This window comes from Mercenaria mercenaria, chromosome 3 (assembly GCF_021730395.1).
Source record: "Mercenaria mercenaria strain notata chromosome 3, MADL_Memer_1, whole genome shotgun sequence".
Classification (NCBI taxonomy): domain Eukaryota; kingdom Metazoa; phylum Mollusca; class Bivalvia; order Venerida; family Veneridae; genus Mercenaria; species Mercenaria mercenaria.
Genome location: NC_069363.1, coordinates 2,802,973 through 2,818,488, shown reverse-complemented (window position 1 = coordinate 2,818,488; position 15,516 = coordinate 2,802,973). Strand labels below are relative to the sequence as shown.

The 15,516-nt window shown below is 34.6% G+C and overlaps 1 protein-coding gene across 5 annotated transcripts in view; it reads left to right on the top strand.

Moving 5' to 3' along the window:
- LOC123525578 (uncharacterized) overlaps positions 1-10,307 on the top strand; it is a 144,451-nt gene extending 134,144 nt beyond the window's left edge. For 4 of the 5 annotated variants that reach the window (XM_053537749.1, XM_045304726.2, XM_045304729.2 and 1 more), the window contains exons 2-4: positions 1,659-1,912; positions 2,720-2,869; positions 8,717-10,307. In XM_053537749.1, the coding sequence (XP_053393724.1) occupies positions 1,723-1,912; positions 2,720-2,869; positions 8,717-8,970 (594 nt within the window). In that variant the 5' untranslated portion in view covers positions 1,659-1,722 and the 3' untranslated portion in view covers positions 8,971-10,307. Of the gene's footprint in view, positions 1-1,333; positions 1,446-1,658; positions 1,913-2,719; positions 2,870-8,716 lie in introns of those variants that run through there. The other variant, XM_045304728.2, reaches the window with a different exon arrangement.
- The last annotated feature ends 5,209 nt before the right edge of the window (positions 10,308-15,516 follow it).

The window sequence follows — 15,516 nt, the reverse complement described above, 5'->3', positions numbered from 1 at the left end:
AACTCTGTTGTTATTTTAATGTTCTGACAATGATTTCTAAGAAATATTTATATTAATAAAAAATCGGTTTCAACGATGTTATGGCTTGAACATTTGACAATTTCCATACTAGTCATGTTTTCAGAGTTTCTTGATGTTTTGACAATGATACCAATAACGGCTATTATTACCCCACTGGAATCTGCTGTGCAATTTATTATCCGTTTTATGGTTGCACATATGAAATATAGAACTTTGAAAAGCATATAATAAATGAAATATTAGATAGGTATTTTACTTTTCACTTGATGCTAACTTACATCGAACCAAGGATCAGCGTATGATAATGAAAGATAATGAAAAAGTACGCCAGAATATGCAAGTTAAAAATATGACAATGAAATAAATATATTGGTCCACGTCCAGAGCATGCCTGATAAAGCCGAGGCAAAAAATGTGACACGCCGAACATACTTTTATTGGTCTAGCACTGATTTCACTAGTTCATGACGAACAGCCAGTCAGTGGTGATCTGCTATGCTAAAAAAGACGCATATTTGCTTTTGTCCGCGCAATTAGGCCCTACTTTCGGTTTTGATCCGAAAAACGTGCCATCCGTTGAGAAATAAACACGCAAACCGTCTTATTTCATGCAGAAAACTTTCTAACAGTGACAAAAATATTACTAAATTTCCCTTTCTACATGTTACTGCGCAAAAAAAAGGAAAAATAGGATCTATTTTATTCGACTTCACCCGAGACACATTTTGACCGAAATTCTCACCTAACTAAACTGCAACTCTAGAAATTATCTGAAGCAAACGATGTATTTGTTAAAAGAGTATACATGCGCAACCGTATATACTCTTTAAGATCACAAGCAATATGATAAGGATGGAACAATTAGTGACGCTCATTTGTTCTTGTACATTCAAAAACACTAACAAAATACATCATGCAAACGTCCATGATTGTACCGAAATAATATCTGATTGTTTTTATCAAGCCCATTGGCAAGTCATAATATTTTACAGCATTTTAATCATTTTCTCAGTCAACAGAATCACGTGTTAGATTTTAATCAGTTAGTCTCGTGACAGAAAACACGAGAAAACGAAAATACATTAGATTAATACGATTAAAACATTTAAACATAATTCAACACTATCGTCTCATTAAACGAGATACAGAATCGAAAACAGTTCCCGTCGAAAGATAATGACATTGTAACATATTGATTTGTTCCTTTTTAACCGTCCAAGCCTATTCTATAAGAGCAAAGAATGTATTGGTACACCCGCGGCGTGGATGAAAACCATTTCCGTTCTGGTAGGAATGAATGGGCCTACAGCGCGAAATGAAATTTCACTACACTGCAGTTGACGAGTTTATGCCGATATTACTTTCTTGATCGAACGAGCGTGAAATAATGTAGTGAGAGTAAAATCAAATAGGATTAATGACAAGTATGGACACTAGTGTTAAAGACTGATAGAGACTTTATTAATTCTTCCACGACTACTATTAGGAAATAGGAACGTGATTGATTTCGTTTTTTTTTAGGCTAGTGAGTAATTTTGGGTAAAGTTTTTCCTTAGTGGATGAAAATATGTTTGAATGTCCATTATCTTAAACGTCTAATATAAAAATTTCTAATATGTTTACTATTAATATTGCAGCCTTATGATGCAGGCGATTACATTTCAATCTGCGAAATACCGGAACCGGAAGTAGCTTTTAGTAATGGCGGACTCGTTTTTCCTTGTGATTGCTGTGACGACGTTTGCCCTTGGAATAGTGCTATTCCTTGTGTCAATATCAAGCACATCTTGGCAAGGGTTAGATGGAGGGGTAACTATATCACTCTGGAAAGTTTGTTACAGACTTCATGTCGACAAATCTTGGATGTGCAATTCATGGCATGAAATACCAGGTGAGTGCTTGAACTTTAAAAACGTTATCGTGTTCTTGTTGAAGTGATTCTTTCAACATGTGATTCTTTATATTTATTGTTACTTTCGTACATGTTAAATAAAATTAACGTTTTTCTTTTAATTCATTACATATCTACATAGGCAATGAAAGAAATACCCAAAAATATCGGCTTGAACATATTGCAAAGAAACCACGGTCACGTGACTGACACGTGAAAAATACCTACTTTTATTTTAATTTTACCCGGCAGGAAAATCAAACTCGGAAGCATATAAATTTGATTAAAATCATCCATTTCAAAAACGCTCATATTTGGCATGACAAGGGTCTTTTCCATGCGGGAACGAAATGGTACTATACTGATATGATCTACAAGCGAGCGGAGCACGGAGGCACATATGGTGAATCACTATCGTTATGTCAAAGTTTTCATTATCATTCTGTCTTAATCAATTGTTATACATAAGTCAGTTTTCAACTTTCATATTGACAGAATGGCTATCGGAAGAATAATGTTCCCTCAGTATAAGCATAAAACTGTCAATGAATAGAATATACCAACTTTTCATTAAATTAAGCATTATGCAGCCTTTGCTTTCTTACTATTTTAACCTTTAAGAAGAAATAATTACAACTACACGAAAAGTTATCACTTCCTGTCAGTCGTACCTTAAATGATGCCTCTGATGCAAAACCAGTGTGTGGGGAATCACCCTAAAAACCGGGATATAGCCTTTAGAAAACATGTCAACATTGCCCTAAATATAACGTAAGGGTTACTGATTTTTTTCTTCTTTTATTTCAGATTTTGTCCGTTCTGCGCAAGCGTTTTGCATCATATCCTTACTGTGTTGTATTGTATGCAGTATCATATTAATCGCCGCCTTTGTTCTACGATGTCTACACCGGTCAAAACTAGCACTCATTGTTCTATCATTACTCACGTTTACATCAGGTAAGCAACATGTCAAACTGTCTTGGTGACTAGTTACATTTCACTGGTTTAGTCTATGTAAAATGATATCGATGTGCTTAGGAAAAATGCTAATTTCATTAGGAGAAGTTTGGAAGTAGTCTTCTCATTATTTTTCGATGATATGCACTCGTGCTTAAATAACAGACATAACAGGTCGCAATTAGATTGACTTTATCGACAGAAGCTGAACCCAAGGTCTCTGGAATAGACATTAATTCCCTATATGATCAAAGGCAACATATTCAAATGTATAATGCGACTACGGGTGTCTGCAAAACCGCGCATATTGCCGCTCAACAAATTTGTTTTTATGAATAAAATATCTGATCAGCTATTTTTTATCTGTTCTAAAGGGAAATTCAATATATCAAGATAACTTTTCATAATAAAGTATACAATTTCCATCTGTGTTTTAATTAAAACGACTGCACGGATGTCCGACTGAAATTAAATTCTTTTGTCGAAACGCTTCTGTTTTCAATATTTTTTTCTGTTCTTTGATCGATCGTTGCCTGTCTTGAAGAAATTGTTATTGTAATTTCACAACTACAAACGGTAATAAACCAGAATGGAAGAAGTGCATTAATCCCGATGGTCTTTATTGTCACGTGAGGAAGGTCGTTTGCACGCAATGTTACAGTTAGTTTCCAGCAGTGTATGAATATTACAACCTTTTTAAAGCACGTGCATAACTAACATTCATTTGCAGTCTGGCATATGGTGGTAACACAAAAGCAAGCTTTCGTCCATGTATGTTAGACAGGACTTTGGGCTTCGTAATTTCTTAATCCAGTTATTTTCTAAACTTGAATAGCATTGCAAAAGATTCAGTGTGAAATAATTTTATGTCATACACATGTTTTCATTATTAAAACCAATTATTTGCGTAAACAAAGGGCACGCTTTGACAGTGAAAAGAACAATTTCTCGTCTTTGCGGTTTTATACATTTCTGGCTCGTCAGCATGTCTTTAAACTTTCAAATTTATTTCTATGATTCAACTACAAGACAGAACAGAAAAAAGTAACAGGATACGATTTCTATTTAATATCCTGTCCTCTCACATCGCATTAAAGATACAAGAGAACGGCTTACAAATTGATCGGTCCGACCTTATGTTTACTTTAGAGGGGAAAGATAGATGTTTCTGACATAAATACCCTACGGGATATTTGTCTTCATAAGAACAGATATTCTAAATGACTTGACTTTGATGGCTTCCGGAAGAAATCAAACGTAAACAGAACCTTCGTTAAAATCGATGATAATTAGTCTGTGAGACCATGACTTGGATATCAGTATAAATATCATCAAAAGATATTTTACTGTATACCACTTATTCAAAAATGCCATGTATATAATTGCTTGGAATAATGTTATCAGACTGTGTTTGTAACGATTCTACAAAAATCACGCCCAGACATCTTGTCTATTCCATATAGCTAAATATAGGTTTTACTTTTGGACATTATGTTAGCTTTATCGGTTTTGATTTAGATTTTGCATAATGTTTGATTTCATTTTCTGGAATAATATGCTTGCTTTCAAATATGATATTTGACTGGTAGACATATGTAGGTCTGGCTACATACTGTCTAGATATCTAGACCCTCACCCTGTTTGTTGTTGCCTTTTTATGGGGGTGCACTTAGTGTTGACCTTGTCCGTCTGTCTGTTCGAATTTAAGTCGTACATATCTTAAAATGTATTTGACCAAGAGTTGTGCATCTGTTGCTTTAATTAGGATCTCACACAGCCAGAGTGTTATGGCCCTTGACTATGTAAAATATCAAATACTTAAACTAGAGTCATGAGGGGATAGTTATATAGCATGTGAAGCTGTGCACCTGGTGTTCTGTTTGGAATTTCACTCAGTCAGACCAGAGGTTTTGTCCTTGACTTACTGAAATATACACATAAAGTGCTTAAAAGTTTGTGTTACATGTATCTTAAAAATATTACACCTAGAGTGATGAAAGCATGTAGTAATATTATTCAGCATCTACTATTTTTTATTTATTATTTATCTTTTTATTTCACTATGCAAGACCAGAGTAATGGCCCTTGACTTAGTCAAAAATATGCATTAAGGTCATAAAAGTTCATGTCCCATGTATCTTAACATGTATTTGACCTAGAGTAATAAATCATTAGAGATTGTTATAAAGCATGTGAAGCTGTGCACCTGGTGTTCCCTTTCGGCTTCACTCAGTTAAGCCAGAAGTTATTGTCCTTCACTTATAATAGTGATATACACACAATGTACAAATCTTAAGGGTCTTATTTATAGGCATACAGACACTAAAAAGCATAATGGCGGACACAAATAGTCCTCAGTTTTTTTGCTCTGCAGAGCTATTTTCCTTATTTGCTTTGCAATTTTTTTTGCTAAAATCACATGACAGATCTATGCTTGACATGTAGGTAGCATTTTCATAATGAAATAACAACATTACAAAATTTTTCATGGAAACTTAGATCATACACCACCAGTATAATTTGGGGTCTCATTTTTTAGCTGATTTTGCAGTTTGTGTGTTTGACTGAAATTATTTTTCTTGCATCAAACATGACCCCCGCTTTTCTTTTGATTTTTAGTTAGTACTGACAATACTCCTCAAGAAAATGTAGGTTACAGACATTTAAAATGGGTCCTGATGTGTGCTGCGGTCATTGGAATTAGATCAGTTTTATATAGAATAAAGAACTGCAACTATTTAGTGTGTTATAACCTAACACCATGTACAGTGACAGGAAGTGGAGACACCTGTGTAGTGATGTTCCAATTGTCGCCGACAATCGATTGTCTATTATTTATTGAGCAAAAGTCGCCGACATCGATTATGAACTTGCATAATCGATTATTTGACGCTTAGGAGAGATTAAGGTATTAGGCCCCTAATAGTAATGTTTAAAAAATGGCATTTGCTTGGTATATTCTTACAGCTGACCGTGCTTTACATTGTGTTGCAAATTTTTAAAAACTTTTACCGTGCCGTTTTTTTATAAATTTTGTGTAATTTATGGTATTTCCTCAAGCTCAAGTGAAGACAAATTTCAAAGTGATGGCCTTTATCTAAAACGTTTACAGAGAATTCATTATACCATTATTTTTTATGGAAGAAACATCAAACTATTGGTAAACAATTATAAAACTTAAAATAAAACTGTCAATATCATTTTTTCTAACATTCCAAGATTGAAAAATTAAGGTCGAATGCAGTGGGTCTGTTTTGAATTTTGCTCACTTCATTCAAAAATAACCTTGGGGCAGAAGTAAAACCTACCTACATTTCTTCCACAATATGTAATCTAAAGATTGAAGGCAAAATAAAGAACTTTTACCGTATGTAACTCAGTATTTTTAAAGATGTCTAACTCTACCCCTTCTGTTTCAGAGGTAAATTCACTTTGAACAGCATGAAATCGCTGATCAAATGTTTTTTCCCCACTTTTATGCAATAAATCAATAACAAGTCTTGAAAGAAGTGAAAACTTACAAGAAAAAAAGGAAAATAAGGAAAAAAAAAATTTGGTCCCAGTGGCGTTTGAACCTACGCCCCCCCCCCCCCCCCCCCCCCCCCCCCCCCCCCCTAAAAATTGCAGTCAAAGTAGGTTTATCGTAGGAATTGAATACTCTTCAGAAAGAAGGTACTCTATTATGGGCCTAATACCTTAAAGCCTATTCTATATATCTTTTTGGTGATAAGTTCATTTCTTTTCCACTCTTCAAAACGGAGGCAAATCAAAATAATAATGCAATCAAAGTATATTCCCCTATCCAGGGAAGACTATACCGCCAGTGTGGTGGTTTGGATTCTACAAGATATGTGAAGGTGCAACAGTGAAAGAAAACTAAAAAATGGGGAGTGTCGTTTGCCGATTATGCCATAAAAACCGCAAATAATGGTACCCCACCCACTTTCGTAATGTGAGTTGATTAACATCATAATTTTTTTATATATACACTCAGCTGTAGATGTGTAATTTTATAAACAAGAAATAGTTATAAATAGAAAATTAGAAATAAAAAAGTGGAGGGCATTGAAGTTTGAACCGATAATAAAATGTACAAATAGAGACAAAAATTGCATTTTTATTGAGATGTGTAAGGTCTGTCAGCATGGTCAGTTTTACCTCAATAAATAAAAGATATTTTTAACAATAAATTAAAGACACTTTTTAATTAGCCACATTGATATCTGCATACAAGGGCTAAAACTTCACACACAACTTAAATCACTCGATCCTGCTAAATAATGCTAATACAGTTAGTCAATTGAGCTAATGGTTAATAAGTAACTGGTAATATGTTACAAAGGTTCAGTGTTAAAGTCCGATTATTTTCCGATTAATCGCTCGGAAGGCCTGCCGGTTATATCCTATTAATCGATTATCCTTATGCTGTCCGATTATCATAACTACAGGTGCCCTATAGACACACATCTATTTCAAAATCGACATTTCCGTGTTGTTCAGTTTTACAATATGAAGAACTTTCCGTCTCCACTCTGCTTATCCTGTTGGCTAAGAAGAAACGGACATACTATTTAAGATCTGAATAGCTTCAGGACGTAATCTTAGAACAAAACAGGGTCTGAATACAGATTGGATAGATATGACACATGTATACAATTTACTGTAAGATACAAAACAAAATAGCAGAATTTTAAAACATCAATGAAGTATAAGTCTTCAAAGTTTATTTTACAAAAAGCTAATTGCACCCAAGGTTATGTATTTCATCTACTTCACTCTGAAAACAACATTATAAGTTCGGGCTTTGCGAAATATCTTTGTACGTTGAAACTGGCATTGTCTGTATTTGATAGTTTTTATCACACACAATTCAAATAATTCAAGATCAATTTAATTAAGCCTTGACATGATGTAAAATCTTCTCTTAATTAAACTAGAGTATATCTTTCAGATAACATGGAACCTGAAATGATATTTGCACGAGAAGCACTTCATATTGACAGATCGATTTTAAATCAAGCAGTGTTAATTACGCTAACTGCATTAAATTAACCGTAATCAAATATCAAAAAAGTACAATTTGCTTGTAAAAAGTCCCCCTTACTTTGATTTTCTATTATTAATTTTCTCTCCTTTGGGATCATTGAGTCTATTCAATATCTCTGTAATAGAATTATGCTTAAGCCAGTGCTATGGAAGCACTTTACGTTACTTCAATCTGGCCTCCCCAGCTGAGTGGTTAAGACTTTTAATAACTTGCCCCTCATTGATGTTGGTTCGAGCCTCGCTCGGGGCGTTGAATTCCTCATATGAGAAAGCCATCCTGGTGGCTTACGGAAGGTCGATGGTTCTACCTAGGTGCCCGCTCGTGATGAAATAATGCACGGAGGGCCACTTGAGATCTTTCCCCATCACCAAATGCTAGAAAGCAGCCATATGACCTATAACTGTATCGGTATGACGATAAACCCAACAAAAACAAAACAAACCGAATCTTTTATTATTTTGCTTGGTTGCATTCCAAAGGATCTTCTTACTTATTAGATTTGTGTAACACGAACTACTGGTTCACAAACAAAACTTGTAAAATGACACTGAAACGGGCGTAAAAACATAAACTATACGAGACCTGCGTGCGCATTTAATATTTTTCTTAGGCTTTGTATGCTTTATATTTACATCTGACAAAGCCTAGCAAGTAAAAGGTATTTGAATAAAAGATTCGAAGTCAAAGGAATAAATGCGATCAACGTATTTACCTCATTTGCCGTTAACAGGTGACGATTTCTTGCTGTAATTTGTTGAAATCCGTTTGAAACTGCTAAAATTTGTATTCTTTCTTTACAGCGTGTATGATAGCGATGGCGGTAATTGTAATGGGGATGAAAGGCCGGGACTATCTTCTCGAGATGAAACAAGACGATGAGAAAAAGTTCAAATTCTTTCTTAAAGGGATAATAATCTCGGGATACTACGAGATCGGCTGGGCCTTAATTCTTGCAATAGTAGCGTCTCTTATTAATTACATCAGTTTCGGGTTCTTTCTACTTGAGTATAAGGATATGACAGATATGAGAGAACCACGGCCGACTAAAGTGTAACAAAGAAACGATATATAAAAAGAAATTCCATGGAAGTATATGTTTAGTGTTTGGCCATAGAAATTGGAGGAGTTTAAGTGTAATGTGTTATTACTGAATTACATACGGCTACAATTCGAGTGTAAAAGTGAAATAGCTTTTTAGCTGATTCCTTGGAACTGACAACGTTTGTAGCACATTTGACCCGAGTTATTCTACTTACTTTTTATTGCACTTCTATGTGTCACTGTAAACGACCTGTAGATTTACGTATTCAACGGTTTATCATAAGAAAAAAGGATAATATATGTGCTGAAGCAGTCGTTTGCCATTTGAACTATATACAAACAGACGGTTCATATTTGGTTGGTATTTAAGAGAATCAGGCAAAAAAGTGTTCTTGTTCTGTAACAATTCATTGTCATAGGCATACTTGCATAAATGACTGTGTAGAGTGTAGTTTAAAAGTAAGACATTGTCTGATTTTGGTATGCTTACTGGTTTTTGTTTCTCCAAGAAAAGTGGTTCTCTCCTAATGTAATTAAAAAAATCAAGTTAGGCAAATGCAAGCACAAAGGTTGAAAGTTCACATTCCTATTATGTAAACGTAAAAAGCTAAGTCGGAGACCCAACAGTTTGTGATTATATATAATGCTGTATTTTGCAAACTGTGTTAAGAAATGTTGAACGTTTGAAGAGCAAAATGACTGGTGTAGCGTTCGTCTATTTACATCTTTGGTTTTCCAAGGTAACCACATGAATAAAAATATATACAGGAATGTAGATATCATTTACACTGCACATACAGAGATGTGATCGTTATTGCAAAGACTGATATCTTATTTGATGGTTAATCTTCATGTTCTGATTTTAATGATTTTAATTCTACTTTAAAACATTTTTGGTAAGATTAGGAATCCAGTGCAGGCTATTTATATTTTTATGCTATTTTGATTGTCGTTTATAGGGCAAATGTATAAATCTAGTCAAAACATCTGAGCCTTTCGTTTAAATTTGTGTTTCAAGCTAAATTTAACATCTTTACAATCGGTATGGCGTAAAATCTACAATAAGGTTGGAAGATATGCAAACAGCAGACTCGGCTTGACTGGTTCTGTTCATGACATTGTAGGACAAGATAATAATATATTAAATGGACTCTGTGATCCACAAGGACCAAAAGTCAGAATAAACATTATAGCAGTCAAAACTGACACATTTTATATCAGCCAAAGTTAATGATTTTTAGCTCACCTGTCACAAAGTGACAAGGTGAGCTTTTGTGATCGTGCGGCGTCCGTCGTCCGTCGTCCGTGCGTCCGTGCGTCCGTAAACTTTTGCTTTGACCACTCTAGAGGTAACATTTTTTCATGGGATCTTATGAAAGTTGGTCAGAATGTTACACCTTGATGATATCTAGTCAAGTTCGAAACTGGGTCACTGCATCAAAAATAGTCAGTAGGTCGAAAAATAGAAAAACCTTGTGACCTCTCTAGAGGCCATATATTTCACAAGATCTTCATGAAAATGGTCAGAATGTTCACCTTGATGATATCTAGGTCAGGTTCGAAAACTGGTCACGTGGGTCAAAAACTAGGTCAGTAGGTCTAAAATAGAAAAACCTTGTGACCTCTCTAGAGGCCATATTTTTCTGGATCTTCATGAATATTGGTCAGAATGTTCACCTTGATGATATCTAGGTCAAGTTCGAAACTGGTCACGTGGGTCAAAAACTAGGTCATTAAAGGGCTAAAAATAGAAAAAACTTTTGACCTCTCTAGAGCCATATTTCTCCATGGATCTTCATGAAAATTGGTCAGAATGTTCACCTTGAATGATAGTAGTCAAAGTTCGAAACTGGGTCCAGTAGGGTTAAAAACTAGGTCATAGATCTAAAAATAGAAAAACCTTGTGACCTCTCTAGAGGCCAATATTTTCTTCATGAATCTTCATGAATAATTGTCAGAATGTCACCTTTAGATCATCTAGGTGCAAGTTCGATACTGGTCATGTTGGATCAAAAACTAGGTCATAGTCTAAAATTAAAAAACCTTGTGATCTCTCTAGAGCCATATTTCTCAATGGATCTTCAATGAAAATTGGTCAGAATTTTACCTTTGATGATAATCTAGGTCAAGTTCGAAACTGGTCCTTGTGGTCAAAACTGGTCAGTAGGTCTAAAATATAGAAAAACCTTGTGACCTCTCTAGAGGCATATTTTTCAATGGATCTTCAGGAAATTGGTCAGAAAGTTTACCTTGATGATATCGAAATCAGCATTCGAAACTGGGTCACTGGGGTTAAAAACTAGGTCAGTTAGATCTAAAAGTAGAAAAACCTTGTGACCTCTCTAGAGCCATATTTTCTCACGAGATCTTCATGGATATATGGTCAGAATTTCACCTTGATGATATCTAGGTCAGGTTCGAAAACTGGTCACGTGGGGTCAAAAACTAGGTCAGTAGGTCTAAAAATAGAAAAACCTTGTGACCTCTCTAGAGACCATATTTCTCAATGATCTTCATGAAAACTGGTGAGAATGTTCACTTGATATATCTAGGTCAGGTTCGTAACTGGTCATGTGCGGTCAAAAACTAGGTCAGTAGTCGAAAAATAGGAAAAACCTTGTGACCTCTCTTGACGGCAATATTTCACGATATCTTCATTTAAATGGAGAAATGATCACCCTTGATGATATCTAGGTCAAGTTTAAAGTGGGTCAAAGCTTTCAAAAACTAGGTCATTAGGTCAAATAATAGAAAAAGCTTGTGACTCATTCTAGAGCCATATTTTCAATAGATCTTCATGAAAATTGTCAGAATTTATTTATCTTGATATATCTAGGTCACATGTCTCAAAAAACTAGTCACTATGTCCAAATAATGAATAACGACGTCATACTCAGTTCAAACTGGGTCTTGTGGGGATAGGTGAGCGATTCAGGACCATCATGGTCCTCTTGTTTAAATTTATTTATGTATTTTTAGCTTTTTAAATGCATGATATGATCTTTTAAATATTGTCATATTTTACGAAATAAAAAACTATGATCCTTTAAATATTGTCATATTTTACGAAATAAAAACTTATTCTCTACTTTGGCATGTATTTTTGTTTTAGGCAACCTGTACAGTTTTATAACATTTTCACTAAAGCTTTAAATGGCCAACAAAATTTGGAAAATTTTCAAGATAATAATAACTGAAAACACTCTATATAGTTCCGTTCCAGAATGCTTTTCCTCTGTTCTACTGAATTTATCGTTTGTTGAAACAGGACTGTTATTTTGTTTAAAACAGGTTACTGGATACTGTTTCCGTCACATATTTTCAAGAAGATAATCGTCTTTGCAGTATTTAAGACATAGGACATTATTTTAAGTAGTGAGCACAGTCAAGGCCCACAAAAATATTTTGACAAAAATCCAGCTTATTTTACAGCATGTATAGTCATCGTTGCTTGTGGTAGACAATTGTGCTCATACTGAGAATTTCAGATTTGTAAAAAAGTAAAAAAGTGTCTACATATCCTTAAAATTAAAAGTAATTCCGTTAGCATCAGATAGCAAAATGCTGCATGAAGTTTGACAAAACAGTAGTTCTTAAGCAAAGAATTTACTCAATTTAGATACATTTTGTCTTTAGGCCATTTTTGAGCATCTCTGGCTATAAATAAAAATTCCACAGTCCAGAGGGTATATCAAACCGTTAAAAATAAAAAATATGAGAACTTATCTCGATCCAATAGCTCTACATTTTGTAAGCTTAGGTAACTGAAATGCTTTAAAACAAATACAAAATATGAAAGTATCACATAGGAACTGAACAAAAACAATGTTCTCGTTCGTGTACATGTTTTATATGACATTCGAATTCATTTCTTTTAAATCACAGTATGAAATGCAAGTTTCTTGTATACTCTAATAACAATTATACACTCATATTAATTAACTTAACGAATTGATATCTTCTTATGAGTAAGAGATTTGTTTCATTAATCAAGTTTTATCATGCATCTTATGATGAAAGACATTCAAATTGAAATTGTTACCAAATATTTCTTTGAAGGATGTAAAACGATAGATTTTCCCGAAAACACATGGTTCTCTGGTGTAGACGGATGGACGGTGGACGGATAGCTCAGTGGTTTGCACACTGGCCTTCCAATCCTGAGGTCGGGGGTTCGATCCCCGGCAGCTACTCGGGAATTTTCAGAAACGCTTTTCAGTGTTTCCCACCCAACTAGAGGTGTACTGGTGAGGAACCCAGGCAATCCTTGCGTGTATCAGTGCTATACACTGGGCACGTTAAAGAACCAGGCTGTCTTTTCGCAACGAGCTAGGCTAAGTTAGCCGGACAAGCCTGTATCTGATTTCTGATCTCTCTGTCATCGGGGCTTTGTCTCACCCTGTCCCTCTGGTCAGATCGCTCTGTGTCTGTACTAGAAGAGGATGAATTATGCACCCTGTGTGGCTGCATTTGAACTATGTAAAGCGCCTTTTGAACGTGAATTGATCATGAAAAGGGCGCTATATAAATCTGGTATAATAATAATAATAATAAATAATAATAATAATAATAGAATCGTTAATGCGTTGTAATTTTTGAATAGAAATCTTTGAATAGAAATCTTACCAAATATCATTACTTTCTGCTAAACATTTTCTAAACTAATTACGCAACACATCCACATTTCACCTACACATGTAAATAATCGAATATTAGATGCGATTTCGTGCTATTCTCCTTACCCTAGCGTTCAATTATTAACTAATGTCCCAGTTGGGCAATAAAGCTGATTAAACTGAAACAAAAAATAATCACTATCTTTCAAGTAATTACTGAGCCAAAGTAAATTTGATTTTATAGGTACAGGTCAACTGAATGAGTTTCTTACATATAACATATGCTTACATTCAAGAAAGATACGTCCAAGCTATGACGCTGATTACGTTTGTTTCATTGCTACTGCCATCATTAACATTTTGAATAGTTTTAAATATATATGTCCATTTAAAATTTGTCCCTGATGAATAAATAGTTTACCAGAACATTCAAAGAGAGTACTGATTATACAACGAATGTCGGCATGATATTTCACAAGGACATTAAACAACAGTTTCAAAACGAATTTGTAAGGGTTATTAAGATATATGAAACTGGACGCTGTGTAAAAATAGTAACGTAAGATTGAAACTTGTGTGTACAACTCGTCCTTACATTGTGTAACATACAGTAAGTGCAGTCTATAGTTACAGTTACACATGACCATCGTACAAAATATGAAGAAAGAGGTGTTATTATCCAAAAGCTGTTACATAGGTGGGTAGTATTTCACAGCACAATTGCCGCATCAACACTACCTTTTTAATGTTAGGCATACCAAATTCCTTGCTCTGAAATCGGACAAGATTTTTAAAAAAAAAACAATTGCCACTGCAAGTGTTCAAAGCATTGAAGCAACCAATAAATACTTTAGGCTTGTAAATAGGACATTCTTAAGTTGGACAAGAACAAGTTTATTAATTTACAGCCAAACACCTAATGAGGTAACTGTATTATAATGAACTGGCTTTACTCCAAAGCAATACCACATACTGCGTATTGTACTTGATTATAATGTATGTCAGAAATTTCCCCGTAGCCCGTTGACTTGTGTGCTATTTTGGCGCAAAATGATACCCCGCTGCCAGAAACCAGCACATTCAGTGACCATGAAGATTATCGTTTTAAACAGGCTTTGGCCAAGCAATATTTGGAAATACACTCTGGAGACCTGGCCTTATGAAACGGTATCGTTTTTCTTCATCATTCAAGAATGAATATTTCAAAAGGATTGTAATACTCGTAAATCATGTCGTATAATTGCGCCATTAAAACATATTATTATATTTATTTTAATAACTTAATTTTGCTTTGTGGAAAATGAACATTTCCGACAACAAGGCAGCTGTAATACGTGTCTAAATCTTAAATGTCTTTAACAAAATTGAAACTGCCTGTATTTCCATAATTATCCATTTTTAAGTAATCAAAATACTTTTTTATTACTTCTTAAACATGACTTTATATGGAGGTGTTAATGGAATAGGATAGCCCTAGATAATGCTAAACATTACATTTTGTAATTCGCAAAACATTTAGATTAATTATGTTTGTAACAAAGCTGAAAATAGTACTTCTACGCAAGTATCTGCCAACTTCCCAACATGAATCATAGGTGGAAAACGAAATGGCTTCAATGATCTTAGACACAATGTCACAAATCGTCACATAGGCCTTGCCTGGTATCCGTACATGTGTGCTCTACATACTGAGTTAAGCAAGCGGGCGTCAAAGACGTTGCATACATCAACACCGTGGAACACTCGGCAGCACTTGACTTTTTAAATATGACATAGTATACCCACAGATTTAGTAATTTAAATCAAATATTCTTTTTTCGTCAACATAATAAGGCAAAGAAGCCGCCGCAACCGGGATATATTCGGTAAAAGGTAAATGGAATGCAAAGTCTACGGTAAATTTTTTAAAATCTTTTGTAATGCTTCTCCCAATAGCCCTTCTT